This window comes from Megascapheus bottae, chromosome 15, assembly GCF_031878675.1.
Source record: "Megascapheus bottae isolate mThoBot1 chromosome 15, mThoBot2.hap1, whole genome shotgun sequence".
NCBI lineage: Eukaryota > Metazoa > Chordata > Mammalia > Rodentia > Geomyidae > Megascapheus > Megascapheus bottae.
The window spans coordinates 50,630,501-50,650,555 of NC_143523.1; the positions used below are offsets into that span (position 1 = coordinate 50,630,501).

General features: G+C 46.1%; 1 protein-coding gene across 4 annotated transcripts in view; it reads left to right on the forward strand.

The window, feature by feature from the left end:
* The window catches only part of Tspan14 (tetraspanin 14), a 44,841-nt gene that overhangs the window by 13,042 nt on the left and 11,744 nt on the right, over positions 1–20,055 (forward strand). For 2 of the 4 annotated variants that reach the window (XM_090346686.1, XM_090346685.1), the window contains exon 2: positions 12,263–12,360. In XM_090346686.1, coding sequence (XP_090202812.1) covers positions 12,280–12,360 — 81 coding nt within the window. In that variant the 5' untranslated portion in view covers positions 12,263–12,279. Of the gene's footprint in view, positions 1–7,809; positions 7,830–11,322; positions 11,381–12,262; positions 12,361–20,055 lie in introns of those variants that run through there. The other 2 variants (XM_090346688.1, XM_090346687.1) reach the window with 2 other exon arrangements.

Here is a 20,055-nt window from a genome sequence, read left to right on the forward strand (position 1 = left end):
CTGGGCTTGGTTGATGGCATCTTCGCCATCATCCAGACTCTTGGCGGGGGCGGGGCCTCACCCCCAGACCCCTTGAATCAGGATCTGTGTTTAGCAAGATGGACGCCCAGATTTTGAATTTCTAGAAGCACTGGCCCAGACTCTTTCCCACTTGCTCCAGTCCTGTTTCCAATCTTGTCTGGTGGATTTGTAGTCTACCCTTATACCTTATTGTTGTGGACTTGAAGCAGGTCTGGAGCTCGGCAGCTCTGCTTTATGGTCCCTTCTCCCTGCTGTACATATCTCCTAGCCACTGGGGGTGCCCTGGAGATGGAGCTGGGACGTGGAAGCCCCTACGACAGTGGCTGGAAAGCTGTGGGGAGGTCATCATTGGGACATGGAGCTGAGGGGACATAGCCTCCCTGGGCATCTGGTGCCACTCACCACAGCCCATCTGTCCCCTTAGTAGGTTCCAGGAGAGGGGCAGGCAGAATGGGGTTGAAGGCATGGTTTGTGTTTTGTTACAATCAAAGCACTCTCTATAAAGATGTTTTGGTGTGTGTTGAAGTTCAAATAAATAGTTGAATGTAAACTTACATTTTGTAGTCAGTTTTACAGCAGAAAAAAAGTTGGAGGTGGCACTAGCAGGGCTGGTCTGGCCCCCACATGCTGGTAAAGGGATCATGGGGAGACTGACTCCCCTGCTCAGCTTTTGGAGCCCAGTCCTCTGATTTATTTTAATTATTATTGTTTATTTTGGAGGGGGTTGATGTGCTAACCCTCTTATAACTCTTGTTTTCTGCTGCCAGTTTCTCACCAGATTTGTAGTTTTTAAATTTTTTTTAAATACTTCTTATTCCTTTCTCATTGGATGTTTTGAGCACTTCATGTTATTTTTCTCCAGTAGGCTTCATTCTTTTAAGCTTTTTCGGTGTGTGTGCCTGTGTGTGTGGTTGTGTGTGTGAATCCTTAGGGTTTTTTTTGTTGTTGCTGTTTGTTTTAGTTTTATAATCTTTTCTCCCCCTGTCCCCCTTGCAGGTTCTTTGCTTCGCTTAGGGGAGGCCCTGCGCAGCTCTGCTAAGTAGGAAGTGTATTCTTCTGAAGGCAGTGAAGGAAGGGAGTGGGTTGGGTTTTTGCCTTCAAACTCAGAATATTGTAGCAAGCGCAGTACAAGCCATACAAAATAATCAAGCATCTATGAGCCATCATCGCAAAGGCCCTCTACCAGGCTCTGCCATTGCTCCCATGGGTGTGTCTGTAGACTTGGTGCCCTCTGCCAGCTCACCTCGGAACCAGCTGCTCTGTGAAACATATCCTGTCCTGTTTCCTGCCCCCTCTTCCCGACCTTCCTCCCTTTTGCCCTCTAGTACCCACTTGACTGCATTTAGCAGAGAATGGAGCCCAGGTTCATGAGCCAGGGCTCACTGTGTGCAGTTTTCTGCGCAGCCGTGTCCTGAGTGCCTTGCATGCTGCAGTGCCTGGAACATGTACAGACAAATCCAGAGGTGCCTTCTCCCACAACAAAGGAGCTAGAGGGGACCTGCACACAGAGGGATTGCTGGGCTGATTGTCTTCTGTCTTGCTGGCCTAGGGACCCCTTGTCCCTTCTGCACTCTCTTGAGAGTTGCTGGGTCCTGATCAGACCTCCTGAAGTCTGGGGCCTGGCTTGCTAGTCTCCTTTGGAGAACTACGAATGGATCCACCCTCTCCACATTTGTCTGTGGCTGGCTGAGGAAGAGGCTCTCCTTGCCAGGGATGTGTACAAGACTGTGTATAGATAGCTTGCCCAGACTTAGTTTTTAATGCCATCATTCAGGACACAGTGCGGACGGAACCCTGACAGTTCCAGCCCCACATTCTCCCTCTGGAGTGAACAGTTTCACCTTTGATACCAGAGTGAAAACCATGTGGGCAGTAGACTTGCAAGCCAGGGAGGAGCCAGGCTAACTCTTCACCTGTCATTTGGAAAGCTGGGGGATGGGGGGGACAGCCGCTGGGGCTAGACCAGCACTGCTTTACCTGGTGGGCACGTGTTGCCCTGGAGCTGCTTGATGAATCATTCTGAAAAATCTTTACTGGGCCCTGGCTTGTTTGTTTGCCTTCATGTTATTATGTCTGCTGCTGCTGTGGCTTTAAAGGAAAAGGACCACAGATACTCAAGTTTTGACTTGAGGCCACTTATTTTGTATCTGCCCCAGTAGTGTGTGTGTGTGTTTGATGTTTCTTGATGATTAGATTTCCCACGATTAGATATTCAGGTTAGGGGTTTTGCTCAGGGATTCTGCCTGAATCCCTGCTTAACACAGCCTGGGAATGCCTTCCCCAGGCGGCACAGGGATTGTTGGTGATTCAATTTGACTCTTAACTGGCGATGTTACACAGGTATTTGTTGTGTTGTGTTGTTTGGTGGCTTTTTCAACCTTAAATACTATGATGTTCTTTGTAATTAAACAGTGCCCTGTGGAGACATTTGAGGCTGTAAAAATATGCTGTTTTCTGTCAAACTTTCATCAACTAGTTTTAAGACCCAGGGATGAGTTTTGACAGAATGGGTTATATCTGTCAAGGTTGTTGAATCGTGATGATTTAATTTCATAATTCATTCTACACTTATCCTTTAACATTCTGCTATAGCAGCCCCTTTCTTCCATTCTCTTGCTCCCCTTTCTCTTTTTGTGGGCTTGAGTGCGTTCTTTCCCTCCCTCCTTTCCTTCTTTCCTCCTTTCCTTTCTCTCTCTTCATCTCTTCTTTCCCTCCTCCTCTCTTCCTTTTCCCCTTCCCCTCCTCTCCCTTCTTCTCTCTCCTCTTTCCCTCCCTCCCTTCCTTTTCTTTCTTTTTTATGATAGTGCTAGGACTTGAACTCTGGGCCGTATGCCCTCCCTGGTTTTTTTTTTTTTTTTTCCCCTCTCAAGGCTGGCACTCTGCCACTTGAGCCACAACTTTACTTCTAGTTTTTTGATGGTTAATTGCAGGTAAGAGTCTCATGGGCTTTCCTACCCAGGTTGGCTTTAAACTTCAGTCTTCAGATCTCAGCCTCCTGAAGAGCTAGAGTTACAGGCATGAGCTGCTTGCACCCGCTTCTTATTTGTTTATGAGTTCAGATTGTTTCAGATTTGGGCAGTGGGAGCTTGTAGCTTGAAAATGCACTTAAAAAAATGTACTCTTTTAAAAGTACTTTTCCAGGTCTACTCTGTCTTATAGGACTCACCTGGATGGGATTCTGATTCTCTGACCTTTGGGATCAACTGGTCCAGGTCCATCATTTTCCTCTGGTTACTTCATGAAGCCTTTTTCTTCCCAGCCACCTACCAAGAAAAGTGACCTGTTCTGCCTTCCTCCGTGCTGGGTTTCTGGGTCAGAGTTCCTTGAATAAAGGCTCATGTTGCTTAAAAAAAAAAAAAAAAGTAAAAATAGTTATGTTCGGAGAAAAAAAAATAATCAGTGGATTAGGTGACCTCCATTCCAGTCTTAGTGCCACCCTGCTGAGCCCTGTCTCCTTTTCTTTCTTTCTCTGACCTACATCCCCCCTCCCCCATCCCTGTCTCTCTTCTCCACACAGCAACAGCCAGTGCTGAAGTAGACAAAAGCTGCCTCTCACCAAATTAGCAAGGAGGCCTCCTTGATGTTTCTGACACTCAGCAGGTTTGAAGTGGTGGGTTGATGGTAGAAACTCACGCTGCTTACTTCACTAAGTTCAGTGTTTTTGCAGGAAACCAAACACTTTGGAACCCAGGTGGTGTGGGAGAGCCTCGTGGCCCTCAGGCCTGGTAGCCTGGCCTCTCTCAAACTATTTGGACAGCTTCCAGTCGCAGTGCTGTTGGTGTCAAGGGCCTGTTGGCCTTGGGACTCTCCTCCCACACTTGGGCACTGGGGCAGTTCTTGTCACTCTGATAAAGGAGGTGTCTCACTGTAAATGCTGTATGTACAGCCTTCTAGTGTCTTCCTAAGGTAGAGTGACACTTGTGGATTCGAGAGCATTGCTGGTAGACCTGGGTGTGGATGTTGTTGGGAAATGGGGGCTGAGTCAGCCAAGGACATAGATACTTCTGACTCTGAGTCAGAAAGAGCTGAGCCCTTCCCTTTTCAAAATCCCATGGTTGCAGCCCCTATGGGTGGAGGTATACCACAGCTGCTCTGTCAGATTCCTGTGAAGAGGGAGGCAGTTGCTCTGGCTACCATTATAGGCCTCCCTCCATCTTCTTCCATGGCCACCTCTCCTCCTGTTTCTTCATCCTGTGCATGTTCCATAGTGCTTTGTGAGCTCTGAGGCCCCCTCTCCGGTGACCCAAAGTGTGCCATGTGGAGAGGCAGAAAAGTCCAGCGCGGGAATTGTGGCTGTTCTTCCCTGGGTGGGATGCACTGCCATTGGATCAGGGCCAGTGCTGGAAATCTCACAGGCCTACTGAAAAGGCCGAATTGTGGTGAACGGCTGGCTCTGGAGAATGAGAGGGAAGAGCGAGCGTAGGATAATTAGCTTGAGAGGCATTTAAGAAAAAGAGGCAAGAAGAGAGGTGAAAGTGAAGGTGGAGGTGATGAGGAAGGAGTGAGTGTAGAGGAGTCAAGAACAGCTTCTAGGCTTACTTGCCTGGAGCACTGGGAGGTGTTTCTGGGATCTCAGTTGGTGCTTGGTGCACTTTCATGGCTGGATCAGGATCTACACCTCCAGCTGAGTGGTGGTGGTGGTGGTGGTGGTAGTAGTGAAGGGGGGAGAGAGGTTATGTAAGTAACTCCCAGGGGTGCTAAGTATGCATTCCAGAGGGTGTGTGCACTCCGGGGGGTCGCATGCTTGCTTAAAGCCAAGAGATCAGAGTTCATGGTGACTCCCTAGCCAACGTAACTTCCCTTTTCCCCTGTCTTCTCAGACTTCCTTTCACCCCCAGGCCCCAGTAAGTCTGTTCCTCTGTTTTGGTCTCTTCCGCTCTTATTTATATTTCCATTTCTGGGGTGAATGTATCAGCACCTCTTGAATGTTAATCTTATTAGACTACTGATGGAAGGGAACTAGGGTTCTGCACTTGTAGCCAGCTCATGTTCCTGGTGGTGTTATATGACCCGGAGAGTCTCCATTTTAAAAGACTTTGTCCAAGGAGAGCGAGGCAGATGGGACATGCTGGACAAGTGCAGGGGAGAATACTGGGAGGGTGTCTTGTGGCCATCCTCTTCTGGGAAGGTTCCTGCTGGGGAATAAGGTCTTGAGTCCCTGGAGTGAGGGACAGCCAAGCAGCAGAGTGAGGCTCATGGACAGTTTTTCTAAGGGAATGCTGGCAGGTGAGGATGACAGATTGATTGATTTAGTCACTCATTCATAGACAGGGTCTTACAATGTAGCTTAGGTTGAGTTTGAATCCATTACATAGTCCATGTGGTCCTCAAACTCCAGAGGCTCCTGCCTCAACCTTCTGAATGCTGGGATCACAGCAGTGTGGCTAAGGATGTTTTGACAGCTGATCTGGAAACAAATGGGAGACATAACAAATTGGGGTTTAAAGGCTTAGTCTTAGAATGAATTAATGTCCCTTTTCTTCCGGCTTTCTCTACTCCCACCACTACTTTAAAATCAATGTATTTTCTGCAGGTCAGAAATCCAAGTGGTATAGAATTCCGCTAGTTTTCTGCTTAGGGTCTCAGAAGACCCCAAATCACAGTACTGATGGGGGCATTTTCTCTTCTGGGGGCCCTGGGGAGGATCCACCCCCTCTTTAGGCCCTCTCACAGTGCTGGCAGTATTATGTAATTCCTTGCTGTTGTTGAAAGGCGATTTCTGTTTCCTGTGAGATAGTCGAGGCTGCTCAAAACTCCTGAAGCCTCTCTGGGCCTTTCAGGCGGCCCCCTCGTGTCAGACCCAGCAACAGTGCATCAAAGCTTCCTCATTTTTAGAATCTGACTTCTGCTGTTGCCCTCAGTTGGGAGAAAGCTGTGCTTTTAAGAGCTTATGTAATTACCATTAGACCTGTGTGTGGCTTTCGCCTCAATGGAGTCAATTGACCACAGATGGAAAATACTCAGAAAGGAAGCTGTCTATAGTTATATGCATGTACACACATTTTCTCTTGACATCATTCTCTAAACAATACAGTAAGCAGCTATTTATAAAGCAGGTTCATTGTCTCAGATATTTAAGTAAGCCAGAGATGATTTAAAGTCCATGAGAGGATGTGGTTATATGTAAATATTCCACTATTTTATGTAAGGATTCAAGCATCTAAGGAATTTGGCTTTTGTTTAGGGCCTAGGACCTTTTCACCTCCCATACCAAAATATGACTGTACATTGGACACATTTGTTTTGAAGACTAGTTGATTAATAACCTTGATTGCATGTGCAAAGTCTCTTTTGCCTTTTATGTAGGAGTGGATTGTACTTTCTGCCTTTTTTTTTTGGCTTTACTAAGTAAGTATAGTTTGAAATCTTCCTGGGGTGTAAGGTAAATACAATAAACTGAACAGATACTAATTGCATTTTCTCTTAAACCCCATATAAGGGGAATTTAAAGAAAGAAATCAATCAGATTAGAGAGACTAGGGAAGGAAAAAAAATGAAGAAAAAGAAAAATTTTGCACGCTCGAAATAGGTAGGCAAGTAATCCAGTTTAAAAATGTAAAAACTGATGGTATCCAGTTATTTTAGGAAGTCAGAGAAGGGAAGATAAGATCCCAGTTGGGTAAATAAAAGAGTTTGGTAGCTAGGCACTGATGGCTCACTGTTATAATCCTAACTACTCAAGAAGTTGAACTGGAACCAACGCAGTATCTGCGATACCCTTATCTCCAGTTAACCATCAGAAAAACTGCAAGTGGAGCTATGGTTCAAACGGTAGAGTACAAGCTTTGAACAGAAAGAGGAAGCTAAAAGATATCTCCCAGGCCCTGAGTTCAAGCCCTAGTCCTAGTGCGTTTATACACACACACACACACACACACACACACACACAGACACACACACACACACACACACACGAAAGAGAGAGAGACAGACAGACAGACATGGGGAGAGGCAGGAGAGAGAAGAGAGATAAGAATTGGTATGGTTCTGTCTCTAGTTTTCTTTCCTTCCTGCTCCATGCTGGGTGACTCTCCACTGTGGCTAGATGTTGGAGGTCAATGGTTTGGGGGGCTTCAGGTATAGTTGGGGTTTTTATTGAGGCCACTTCTCTTTATTCCTCAGTCTTCTAACTCCATTTGTTTTCTAGAACATTTAACAGCCAGTCCTTTGCCAGTTAAAAGGAAGTGTCACTCTTGATCCTTACTAGCCTAGAAAGAAAAGACAAATGTCAGACCCTAAGGATTTCCCAGACCACGGCCCTACCAGTTCACCAAAGACAGAAACTTGCCTGTCCAAGGACTCAGAGCTTCCAGTTAGTTCCTTAGTCACTCTTAATCATGAAGATCACTGGGCTTTGCTAGATACCTCAAGAAACCCTTTGCCTATTGTGAAAGAAAGCAAAGGAAGACATTGCCCATTTGAAGGAAGGAACATTTTTTTGGGGGGGGGGGAATAAAGGACAGTCCCTCAAAGAGAAATACTGTATCAATGAAATGAGAATAGAATGCTATAAAAATGCCACATTTAGAATAAAGGTTATTTAAAAGTTAAGGACAGAGCCAAACCATCAGAATTACAGGAAGGTAAAGTTGAAGTAGTCCTAGAAAAAGAAAGCAAAGAGATGAAGAGGCTGGAAACAGGGCAGAAGAGACACAGAGGAGGACAGAAGAATGCAGGGCGGCAAAATTATGAAGGAAAGCAAACATCTTCTGGAATAGACAGTTGTTTTTTGGTTTTCTTTTTTTTTTTTTTTCCAGTTCTGGGGCTTGAACTCAGGGCTTGAGCACTGGAGATTTTTCTTCACAAAGGTGAGTCAAGACTGGAGCTTCTGTGGGCTCGTATACACCTTTCCAGACTGCAGTACCATGGAAGACTCTGGAAGTCTCTTGTTGTGGAAGAGATTGCCTCTGGAAGAAGGAACAGGAACAGAACGTCTGTGGGTAGAAAGGAGATTTGGACAACTGACATTGACTTTAATGTTGACAGTGGATAAATCCATAGAAAATTAAGCAAACAGAAAAATAAGATTTAGGAACTTCAGAAAAAAAAAAAGCTGTACTGGGAAAGGGATGCAATCATGGCTTACGTGGCTCTCATGGCTCACATGATCATCATAGTGTTGACTCTGAAAATTACTCCAGTCTGCTCTGTAGTCTCTGTAGTTTAACTATAATTACAGAGTGGAGAGATGGGAAAAGCCGAGTCTGAGGGGGTGGCTTCGGAGTGAAGAGGTTTACAAGGAATACAGAAATCCTTGCAAAGCAGGGTGGCTGGTGCCTGAAATACTAACTGCTCGTGAAGAGCATCAGAGTTTGAGACCAGCCTGTTCCAAAAAGTTTGTGAGACTGCCTCTCAATCCATAAGCTGACCATGGTGGGAGGGAGACTCACAATCTGAGGAGGCTTTTGGCAAAAAGTGGAAAAAAAAAAAAAAAAAAGGTAGACCATAGCTGAGCAACAGCATAACGCAAAAAGGGCTGGAGGGCTCAGGTGGTTGAACAAACTGCATAGGAAGTGTGAGGTAAAACGAGTATATTCCTCCCTCTTCCCCCCACCCCCCAAAAAAAGCACCCAGTGTGGAAAGGGGACTCTAGGTACTCAGGAATAAGCAACTAGAGTCAGCCCTGAGAAAGGGAAAGTGGGGCCCAGAGACTGACAGCCCAGAGTTGTGTTTCCTAAGCAATACTCAACCCAGACTTGAGGTACAGGCTTCATTTTATGTAAGACAAGAGAAATGTAAAGTTTACAGCATGTGATAAGGGACACAAGTACATGTCAGGAGACATTTTAGTTGTTTGTGCAGATTTGCACACTCATTTGGAGGGTGGTAGTAAGGATTGACCCCAGGCCTCATGTGTCACAGGCCAGTGTCCTACACTGAACTATGTGCCCGAACCATTAAGCTTTATCTTATGGGCCATAGGCAAGTGGCAGTTATTTGTTTACTGGTTTCTCATTGCCAGTTCATGTTCACACCTCTGAAATGGTGAAATATTTTACAATTGAGCTTGTACTGCTTGTTTAGGTGATAAAAGGTCAGTAGGAGGAATGTTATAGCCCAAGAGAACGCTGAAGTGGATGATGCACCTGCTCTGTCTTCATTCTCTCATTCATTCATTTCTCTGCTAGTACTGGGGTTGAACTCTGAGTAAGCACTGTCCTTTACCTTTTTTTTGCACAAGGCTGGTGCTCTCTTGTTTGTGTCTCATTTTCACTTCCAGCTTTTTGCTAGTTAATAGAAGAGTCTCATGGACTTTTCTGCCTAGGTTATCTTTGAACCTCAGACCTCAGCCTCCTGTGTAGCTAGGATGGCAGGTGTAAACCACTGGTTGCATAACCTAACTTTATTATTATTACTATTGGGGGGGGTTGTTGTTTAATGTCTGTGTATTGATGTGGTGTACTGCCAGCTAGGTCTAAATGTGCTTGCCACCAATAGTAGTAGACATTTGGTTAGACTAAAATGTATATAGTATCTCTGGGTTGTCTTTCAGTTTTATCTCCAGCAGTGGTGAATGTTTTTTATACCTATATATGATAACCATAGTTTTTGTTTAACTGAAATCAATTTTTGTTTTATTAAGATGAGTCTCTGTGTTGTAAATATTTAATCTTTGTCATAATTGCTGCAGCTATAAAAATGAGCATTTGCATATTATTTTAATGTTACTTTCAATTATTTGGGAATTTTATATAATCTTGTACTTGAGATTGATTTTTTTTTTCTGTTGCCCCCAAAGGGAACATGATTAATCTGAGCCTGAAATACCCTGTTCTCAGGATGTTGGTGCACATACAAGTATGTATGTGTGCCTTTTAGATATTTAGATTGATTTTTGCTTATTCTTAGATTGCTAATCAACTGTTTCTACACTATTAGAGAATTCTCCTTTTGCCTGTGTTTTCAGAAGTTGATGATTTGATACACATAAACCTTCTGATTTGCTATGTAAATTATTTTCTATTAGTAAGTTGTTGGAGTTCAGACAGTTTGAGGTCTTGGCAGTTGTTTTCTATGCACACAAAATAGCAGCTCTGCTGGAGCAGTTGCCAAATGGTATTTATGAAAAGTTTACCTGTTTGCCTTTGGAAAAGTAAGTCTTAGTTATGGAGTGTGTGTGTGTGTGTGTGTGTGTGTGTGTGTGTGTGAGAGAGAGAGAGAGAGAGAGAGAGAGAGAGAGAGAGAGAGAGAGAGAGAGAGAGAGAGAGAGAGAACGTGTGTGTGTCTATGTGTGTGCTAGATAAATGCTGCTGGTTTTAATTGAACCTCGTTGAACATGCCTCTGACATGATTTGGTTTAGCAAATGGAGGCCAGGAAGCAGGATCACTTTGGAGTCCTCTTGGGTCCAATCTAAGTTCTAGTTTTAGCATGCACTGCCTTTATTGCTTTCTTGGGCCTTTGGTCAGTCTGATCAGTGTCTGTCTTGGTGGCCCACAGAGTGTCCAGTCTCCTGTACTCTCTGAGTTTCTGAAGCTGCAAAATCACTGCACCCCAGGAGCATAGCTCTGGCCTTGTCCTTCCATGGATGGGAGGCACTGTGGGCTTAGGCCAAGGTCCAAGCAAATGTTCTATCACCCTCAGGGGGTCCCAGAACCAGAGGCTGCCTTTCTTCCTGCCTGAAGCTGTTGGGAGAGATGGAGGGAAGTGGTGAAAATAAGACTACCATCTCTATGACTTTTGCAACAGTTTCCTCTTCTGAGTATTGTGGCTGGGGAAATCGGTATTGCTGGGACACCCCCACCCTAAGACCTGCACTCTCCTTTGTGTGACTCCATGTGAGTGGCAGGCAGGTGTGTCACGAGGCCTACTGTGCTTGGGCTGCTCATCGATGGGTCTGGCTGCAGTGGAGTTCTGGAGACCTGGGGTTTGTGAAATAACTTATTTTATGACAGGGCAGGCATGTAGGCTTCTCGTCATCTACCCAGTGCTTTGGCTTAGAGTAAGGCAACCTGAACTAGATGAGTGCCACATGGTGTATGTGTCGTTAGGAGACAGCATGGTCCACTACCTTCATGAAGAGGGATTGGCACAAGCCTGCCTGCGGGTACCTGGCACACTGGGGTGGCTCTGGCTGCATGGCTCAGTCCCCTGAGGAATTTGTCAGTAGTGCAGTTTCAGGGCCCAGCCCAGGTACACTGTGCAGAGTCCGAGTTCCGATCCTGGGCTCTTTGTGCCTGGGAGACCAAGACTGTTCTCTGAGTCCCTTGGTTTAATTGGAAACACTGAGGTCCCAGGAGAGCAGGCCTCTGGCTGGGGACAGCCATGCTACTGTCATCTGGCCTGTGGCTCTGCTCAGAGTGCCTGTACTGCTCCTTGCATGTACCCGTGTGAATGCTCAGGCCCATGGGCTATTTTCTGGTGTGTGGAATACTGCAGGGAAGTTTTCTTCAGAAGTGTTCTGATGGTGGGAGAGTGGGGGTGGTGGGGTTAGGGGCCACTAGGTGATTGTTCTCTCTCTGGCTGTGTATGTGTGTGTGTGTATGTATGCTGGTATTGGGGCTTGAACTTAGGTCCTCAGCACCATCCTTTAGCTTTATTTGTTCAAGGCTGGCTCTCTACTATTGAGCCACGCCTCCACTTCTGTCTTTTTGCTGGATAACTAGAGGTAAGAGGCTGATGGACTTTCCTTTCCAGGCTCCATCTCAGCCTCCTGCATAATCAGGATTGCAGGCATTCGGCTTTCTGGCTAGTATGGTGAGGTCAGGCAGGCAGGGAGCCTCCAGCAAGGAACTGCTTCCCTTGTATCCCTCCTGGCTGAGCCATCAGAGGACCTATTTTCCAGAGAAACAGGAGTCTGTGTGTCTTCTTTTCTTTCTTCCTTGTACTGGGGCTTGAACTCAGAGCCTGGGAGCTGCCCCTTAAGCTTACCAGCTTAAGGCTCATGCTTTAACCACTTGTGCCACATCTCTGCCTCCAGCTTTTTGTGGTTACCTGGAGATAAGAGTCTTGAGTCTCATCAGCTCTCCTGCCTGGGCTGGCTTCAAATCTTGGTTCTCAGATCTCAGCCTCTTGAGCAGTTGGATGTACTGGGGAGAGTCGCCCAGCTTTTGTTTGTTGGTGGGCCACGCTGACTTTGATTCTTGTCTCACCTCGGCCACTGATGGTAGACCTGTATTTGGGCAAGCAAAAGGAGAAGTGGAAACTGTGAGCGTGTGGAGCCTTCTCTTTGCTGTCACTGGGGGAGCAGCGCTGGGAGGTCTTATAGCAAGGCTGGCCTCTCACTGGTCCCTGTCTTGGCAGGTCCTGCTTCTCAGAAGATGCACTATTACAGATACTCCAACGCCGAGGTCAGCTGCTGGTACAAGTACCTCCTGTTCAGCTACAACATCGTCTTCTGGGTAAGTGCAGCAGAGGAGCGGTGTCCCTTTGTTGGTGGGTTATGATGCGTCCCATTCTTAGCTGGCCAGGCCAGCTGGGATGAGCTGGTGGGCAGTCTCCATGAGCCAGTGAGGAGTGAGTACTATGAAGGCGCAAACCTCCAAAACCTTGGGACCCAAAAAACCTTTTCTTGTTGAAAGCTGAAGGTTGGGATGGGGGAGCAGGTGGAGGAGGAGGGTCCTGCCAAGTGCTAGTGAAGCCCCATTTTACGACTGAAATTCTTGAGAACCAGGAAGCCTAACAAAGGCTTCTCAGCTTTTCAATCTCCATTTCACGAATTATCTCCCATGACTTATTTCAGTATGTTTGGGAGTCCCCCCCCCAAAAAAAATAGGGTGGGATTCCATGGCTCACCGTTTCACCCCAGGTCGTTTCCTGCTCTAAAAACTTTCCTCTGCAACTTCATCACTAGCCCTGGAGTAGGCCATCACTGCTGGACATTTGATGTAGTTCTTATGGCTCTCTCCTGATGGGAGGGCTGTGTTCTGTCCTTGCCATGTGTGGCCTCCTAGACCTTCATTGCTCCTGTCTGGAGGAGAGCTTTCTGCCCCCTTCCCTTACCCTATCCACTTCCCCAAACCAGATGTGTCATTGGGGGGGGCACATACCTGGGCTTAATGGGCAGCCTGGCATTTTGAGCACGTACACATCTGGCTGTTGTGCCTCTGACTCTACTGATCACTGACTCATCCTGATTTTTGAAGCTAGAGTAAAACTCTGGGTGTTGCCATGCCTGAGGGCCTGGCCATTTCTTTTTCTTTTGAGACTCTTTCGAACGGAGTCTTGGCTCTCCGGCTGTTAAACTGAGTTGTCCAGGGACACATTTTCACACCCGACTCAAACAGTGAAGATCATGAGTCTAGTGTTCATCCTTTTGATGGAACCACCAGCTTTACGAGATGAGAGTTATGTGGATGGATGGTGCTGATAGTTGCCCTGTACTATAGTGGATGGATGCTATTTAAGTTTCATATCATATATAGTTACCTGTATATATATATATGTATATATATATATCTATATATATCATTTTTTGGCTTTCAGGGGAGGGAGATTGGCAGGGAGGGGGGTCTCTGGAGGAGTGGAGTATCTGTGGCTCTATGTTAATTCATACCCCACCTGGTTCCACAGTGAATGTGAGTTTTCTTGGTTTTGCTTGGTGAATTCTCTATAGAGAGCTGGGTACTGCCACTGGTCTGTTTCTCTAGGATTTCGTTCCACCCAAAACATTGCCATTAATCTGCAGACACCCTTGTCCACATCTGTTTTAGATAAGGATTAAAAATGAATTTAGAGCTAGGTATCAATGGCTCACTCTTGTAACCCTAACTACTTAGGAGGCTGAGATCTTGAGGATTGTTGTTCAAAGCCAGCCTAGGAAAGGAAAGTCCGTGAGACACTTATCTCCAATTAACTAGCCCCAAAAGTCAGAAGTGGAGGAGCCCTAGCTCAAGTGGAAGAGCACTGGCCTTGAGCAAATAGAAGCCTCAGATACAGCACCTAAGCCCCGAGTTCAAGCCCCAGAACTGGCACCAAACAAACAAAAACCCCTCCAACAACTCAGGTCTCTTCTAAATACATATTACTCATCAGGGGGAGTCTTGTCTTTACTTTGAGAGTAAGTTTTTAAAAGCATGTTCTGCCATTGGCATCCTTAGTGACTGGGTAAGCCTCAGCATTCTACTTGTACAGTGTATGAATTAGCCTTTGAGCTTAACATGTTTCCAAAGGAGGTAAGACCAAGGGTGCTTGTGCTCTGGGATAGCGTGGTCCAGGCCCTTCTTCTACCATATTGGATCCTTTCTGTGATAATGGTGAGCATGTAACTTATAGTCCAAATCAGGAAATTTTCCAGAGTGGAAAGGAGATTATGGAGAGTTTTTCCAGAACAACAGGTGCACACTAGGCTTGTCTCAGGCATTCCAGGATCTGTGGTCACCCTTATTCCACAGGGAAACGAGGCAAAAGTAGAGGGAATCAAGACCCTCCCTCCTAGGCATAGTGCATGTAGTCTGTATCCTTTTGTAGCGCACACACTATTTCCCAGTGTGGTCTGTTGTTTCCAGAGTTTTCTGACTGTTGGAAAACTGGGTTTGTGTGTGCTTTGTAGTAGACTAGAGTTTGAACTCGGGACCTTTTGCTTGCTATGCTGGCACTCTACCACCTGAGCCTTGCTTTCTGTATTACTTTTTTGCTTTTTGTTTTAGAGATGAAATCTAGCAAACTTTTCTGCCTGGGCTGTCTTCCAACCGTGATCTTCTGGATTACACCCTCCTGAGTAGTGCCGATGACTGGTTTTCCCACAGTTGAACAATGTCCAGAAGCTGTCAGACCCTGAGGCCTATTCCCCAGGCCAGAGCAAATACAAATGTTTTCTCTGCTTCCTTCGTTCTTTCCTTTATTTATTTATTTTTTGCTGCTCGTGGAGCTTGAACTCTGCTGAAGGCTAGCATTCTATCACTTGAGCCACAGCTCCACTTCCAGCTGTTTTTGTGGTTAATTGGAGATAAGAGTCTCACATACTTTCCTGCCTGGGTTGGCTTTGAATCATGATTCTCCTTGTGTCCCTAGGATTTCAGGTGTGAACCACTAGTGCCTGTTGTCTGCTTCCATTTCTTAATGCAAGTGACAATCTAATGTTTTCAAAATGATAGAACATATTTTTGTGTGCCCTGATGAGAAGGGATGCTACCATTTTCTCTTCAAGTCTTTAAAAAAAAAAAAAAATGCTAGTCCTGGGGCTTAAACTCAGTACTAGGGCTAAGTCTCTGAGCTTTCTACTCAAGGCTAGCGCTCTACCACTTGAACCATAGCACCAGTTCTTTCTGTGTATGTGATACCAAGGAATCGAACTCAGGGATTCATGCATGCTAGGCAGGCACTTTACCACTAAGCCACATTCCCAGCCCCTGCGTTCTTGATAATGTCATGGAAAGTACTAGAATTCCAAATACGGCACCCAAAGATTACTGCATTTTCCTTTCTAGCTAGCTTCCTGCCTGAAGGCCCAGTTCTATTTCTTGTGCTTGGGAGTAAAATGCTTCCGTTTTTGGGTCTTTTGTTTTCTCCTCAGCACCACTTGTTACTGAGCATTCCAGATTGCTACATCATTTTCCCAATTGCAGTTTTTTTTTCCCCTATTGGACTTATAGGTTGTTTTAGCATTTCACTATCCTAGATGAGGCTCCCCTGTAGAGGATGGAAAGGAAGTTATTTGCTAAGACATTCCCTGGAAGTAAGGTTAACTGGGTCAGAAGGTGTTTGACCTGCCTGGCGTGCTTATACAATTAAGCTCACTTCTCCATGAGGGCAGCCTCAATTTACTGGAAATAGACAGCCTTTATCTTTTGGCACAAGTGGTAGAAGGGTGTGTATTTTCACACTGAGGTTTGCCCAGTCAGAAATCCACAAGAACTAGGGTGTGATCTGGGGTACTGGCCCTCGTCGTCCCCCCAGCCCTGAGGAAGGATGTCCTGGCTTCACCCAGGTCAGTGCCTGGTGGAGTACAGGGTGCTTGGAAGGGGACATTTACCAGGGGTAACTGCGAGTGCGGCCCTCACTCTGCATCCCGTACTGGTGTACAGCATAGCAACAGTCTACCAGAGTGACTGCTTGCTCTCCTGTGTGGGAGGGCCTCACTTCCAGCCTACTGATACTTTTTTTATTTTCAGAAATCCTTTTTAACAAACCTGTCTACTGAGGCATAATTTAGACAAAAGAATACTCATTTAAGAAAACCACTCTAGAAGCTTCCCTGTGTCTCCTGCAATCTCCCTTCCATCCTTCCTCCTCAACAATGAATTTGTTCATTGTGTGCTATCCCTCACTGTAAATTATACACTTGATTCTCTCTCACTTTTAGTCAGATATTTTCCCCGTTGCTTTTAATTCCGTTCTCATGTCTGTCTTCTTCTTTTTTTTTAATGGTGGCAAAATAGGCATCACAGAAAATGCATTGCGGTAACTTTTTTTGGGGGGGGGTGGGGGCGACTTGCACTTTCATGACTTGCTTTCTTGGCTGATGCTCTACCACTTGAGTCATGCTTCCAGCTCTTTGTTTTACTGGTTGAATCTCTTGAGTAGCAAGCATTGGTACCTGGCTTCATTAAAACCGTTTTCAACTAGGCACTTCATTGACACAAAGTTTGTTCATACTCTTTTGCAACCATCACCAACTGTCTCCAGTTTGTGTCATTAATTACTTACTGCTCTTGTTTTTATTATTTCTCCCTTTCTTCTTACAAAGAGATTATTTTGCTTTTCTTTTCCACCCTAGCTTCACTTTTTTTTTTCTTTTTTCCACGTTTATTCTGTGTGAGGCTCATTAGGCCTTTGGAGTTTATGAGTTTATAGTGTTCTGTTTTGATTTTAAAATCTAATCTGGGACTAATTTGACTTTCCCCCCCTCCTTTTAAATATGCTTTGCCTTTTCTGTGGCATTTGCTGTCCTGCAGGTCTCAAGTTATTATTTTGTTACTGTTTCTTTCTTGCTCCACTCACCTTGTGGTTTCTGCTGCATTGTCCTCAAACTCACTGACCTTTTCTTCTCTAGAGTCTAATTGGCTGCTAAATGTGTCTAGGGAATTCCTATTTCTGACCTGTTTTCTAGGTTTAGTTCCCTTTGTGTTTTTCTCTCATCTACTTCTCATCGTTTATATTTTCCTTTAGATCCCCTCCACTTACTAATTCTGTCTTCTCTGTTTCTCCTGCGATGCCTCTTTACTGATTTTTTTCTTTCCTGGTAGGTATTACTTTCTGCTTAATAACTTTTGACTGGATGCTAGATACAGTTTTCCACCAGAGTATACTTCCTGTGTAGTATGTCGTATGGAATATTTTAGTATGGTAATGTATCACTTGTGTTACTTTGAGCTTAAACTATTAGGGTCAGATAAAGTAACATATCAAAACCATATCAGCAGTGGAGACCAGAGTTTAGGGGTAGCATGGAATTTGTGTCCAGGGCCAAAGGAAATCCTGTCTTTGGACTGTTGGTCTCAATGGGTTTAGTTGTAATTGTATGATGATTTGGCAGACTGTGGGTTGCAGGTCAAACCTGGGCTCTGCCTGTTTTGCACATAAGGTTTTATTGGAACACAGCCACCCTCCATTCATTATGCATTATCTGTGTCTGCTTCCCATGGTGACAGCATTGCTGAGTGTTTACCTTGTGGCATTTTGGGGTCCTACTCACTGTGAATCACTTAACCTGTATCAGTGGTGTCAGACAGTTGTGGGGATCCCTTCTGTCTTGCCTGGCGTGCTGCCTGGAGTCTCCAGTGGATGTTTCTGCTCCTTTTACCTTCCTTCCTTGACTGACACATTTGTGGGCAGGCCTTGGCCTTGGCTCCTGCTCTGGGTTATCAGGAATGTCAGAGACAGATTTGGGGGCCCTACCACTGGGCCCCAGCAGTGTGGGGCTCTGTGTGTGTGTGTGTGTGTGTGTGTGTGTGTGTGTGTGTGTGTGTGTGTGTGTGTGCTTCTTGTATTTGGTGGTTCCCACCCTTCCTTCAAGAGGTGGGGAGGGAGGGAGGGAGGAAAAGAGGGAAGGAAGGAGGAAAAGCTGGCTTGTGATAGTCTTGTGACCCTGGGCAAAGCACCTCCTGCTTGGGGCTCCATTTCCTTTGTAATGAGGAAGCTGAGCTCTTAGACCAGTAGAGCTCTCCAACTAGGAGATGGCTTGGTTCATACTCTTCTACTTTGTAGGACTGTAGCCAAGATGGCATTGGTTAGACCCATTGTCATTATTTCAGCAGTTCCTAAGGTGGCAGAGCTTAGTCAGTGGGTGCATCTGTCCTTTGCTCATTGCACAGATGGATGCCCAAAGCCACAGGAGATAAATGGCTGCTTCAGGCCACAGGGTATGTTCGGGACAGAGCTGGGGGGCTAGCTTCCTCATTCCTGCCTTGTCCTCCTTCCTTGCCTCCTTGGGAAAGCTCCAAAGGCCCTACTTCCCTGAGCCCTGCACCACTTGTCACCTGAAGCCCAGTCATATGTGGTCCTCTGAGAAGCAGGACCTTGTTTCAGCACAGGTAGGGCTGGGAGTTCCCAGTGGTGGGGCAGTGTCTTCTATGTGGACCCTCCGTAACCTCTGTTCTGCCTGCACCTCAGCAGAGCTGGGCTTCTCAGCTGGCTTCTCTGACACTGCTTCTCTGACACCCCCCCCCCACCCCCAGTAAACACAATCGTCCAGTCCTTACCACCTTCCAGTGACCCAGAAAGGGCCTAGCCCCATTGTCCAGGAAAATCTTTAGACTTGCATGAGGCCCTGTACTTGGATGTTGAGAGTGGGTCTAGGGCAGTTCACCTGTGCCACAGGTTCAGCCCTTCTCTGAACTGCAGTGTGTAGTAGCTTGTTCTTGGGTTGTTTTCTTCTGGTTAGCTCTGAGATGCCATAAGGGGGCTCACGGAAGTTGCCCTGTGACTCTCCACGTAAGTCAGCAGGGGATTATGTAAGAAGTAAGAGACCAGATGGCCAGAGCTGAAAGTGTTGCCATTTGCTTCTTTGAACTTGCTAAAGAAAGGCCTCTAGGGCCTATACAAGTTGCTTAGGTGCTTTCACATGTGAAGTAAGTGCCACACCCGTTGCATTTTAGGTGAGAGGCTGCTTTTGATCTGCCTGGAATTGGAGTTCTTTCTTATAAACCAGCAGGGCCTTCTTACTTGCTCATGCTTAGGCTTGCTCATGTGGGGAGATTTCTTTTTCATGTCCAGGACAGAGATAGGCTAGGCCTGTCCAGAGTGCTCCAGGAGGAAATCTTGCCTATGTTACAGGGGGTCTATGGTTATGGTGAATAGGTCAGTTTTGAATCTTTACAATGGTCCCTGAAGAGGCCATGCTCCTTTTTCCATCTGCTCTACCTGGGACATGGACTTTCTCAATAATGGGCCTTCTCTCTCTACCTGGTGGCATGAGTCATTGCTGAGTCCTACAGCCCAGAGGTACCGGGAACTCTTGCCCCATAGGGCTCCTGAATGGATACCCCTTGGGCTGGAAGATTTCTGTGGCTGGGTGCTCTTCCTGGTTTGGGGTGGCTGGGGGGTGCTGCCCTGTAGGCTCTGACATAACATGGTCAGGATTTGGTTCTTACGCTGTGTGAAATTGGACAGGTAGCTAGATGTGTCACCATCTAAGCTTTCCCATCTGAAACATGAAAGCCATAGGACCAGTATTATGGGGTGCACAGCTCCTAGGAACCCGTGGGGCTGCCTACCCTGGTGAACAGAGCAGTATAATTAAGTGCCTGATGGTCTTCCCCAATACACGGGCCCCTTCTTCATGAAGTAATTCAATTAGATCTGTAGCCAGCAGAGCCGTCACTCTTGGTTGTAGCTCTGCCTGGCTTCACGGATCACTGGCTCCAGAGTTTCACAATTGCTCTATAGGGCCACAGCAGGCAGGTGCCCGGGGTTTTTACATGGGCATCCAGGGAGGCCATTTACCCTTTGTGGTTTTCTCTCAGTTTCCTTGTCTCTAAAATGATTATTGCTTCCTCAGTGTTTCACTCTGGAGGAGTTCCTGGGAAGTTGTTCTCATTGAGGGGACAGAACAACCTTTGGACCTGGGGAGGGGGATTGGAGCCACAGCCTTTGAATTTTATTCTAGATGTGAAGGGAAACCTTCAGCACTCTGAAGGTGTGTGTTCAACCAACTG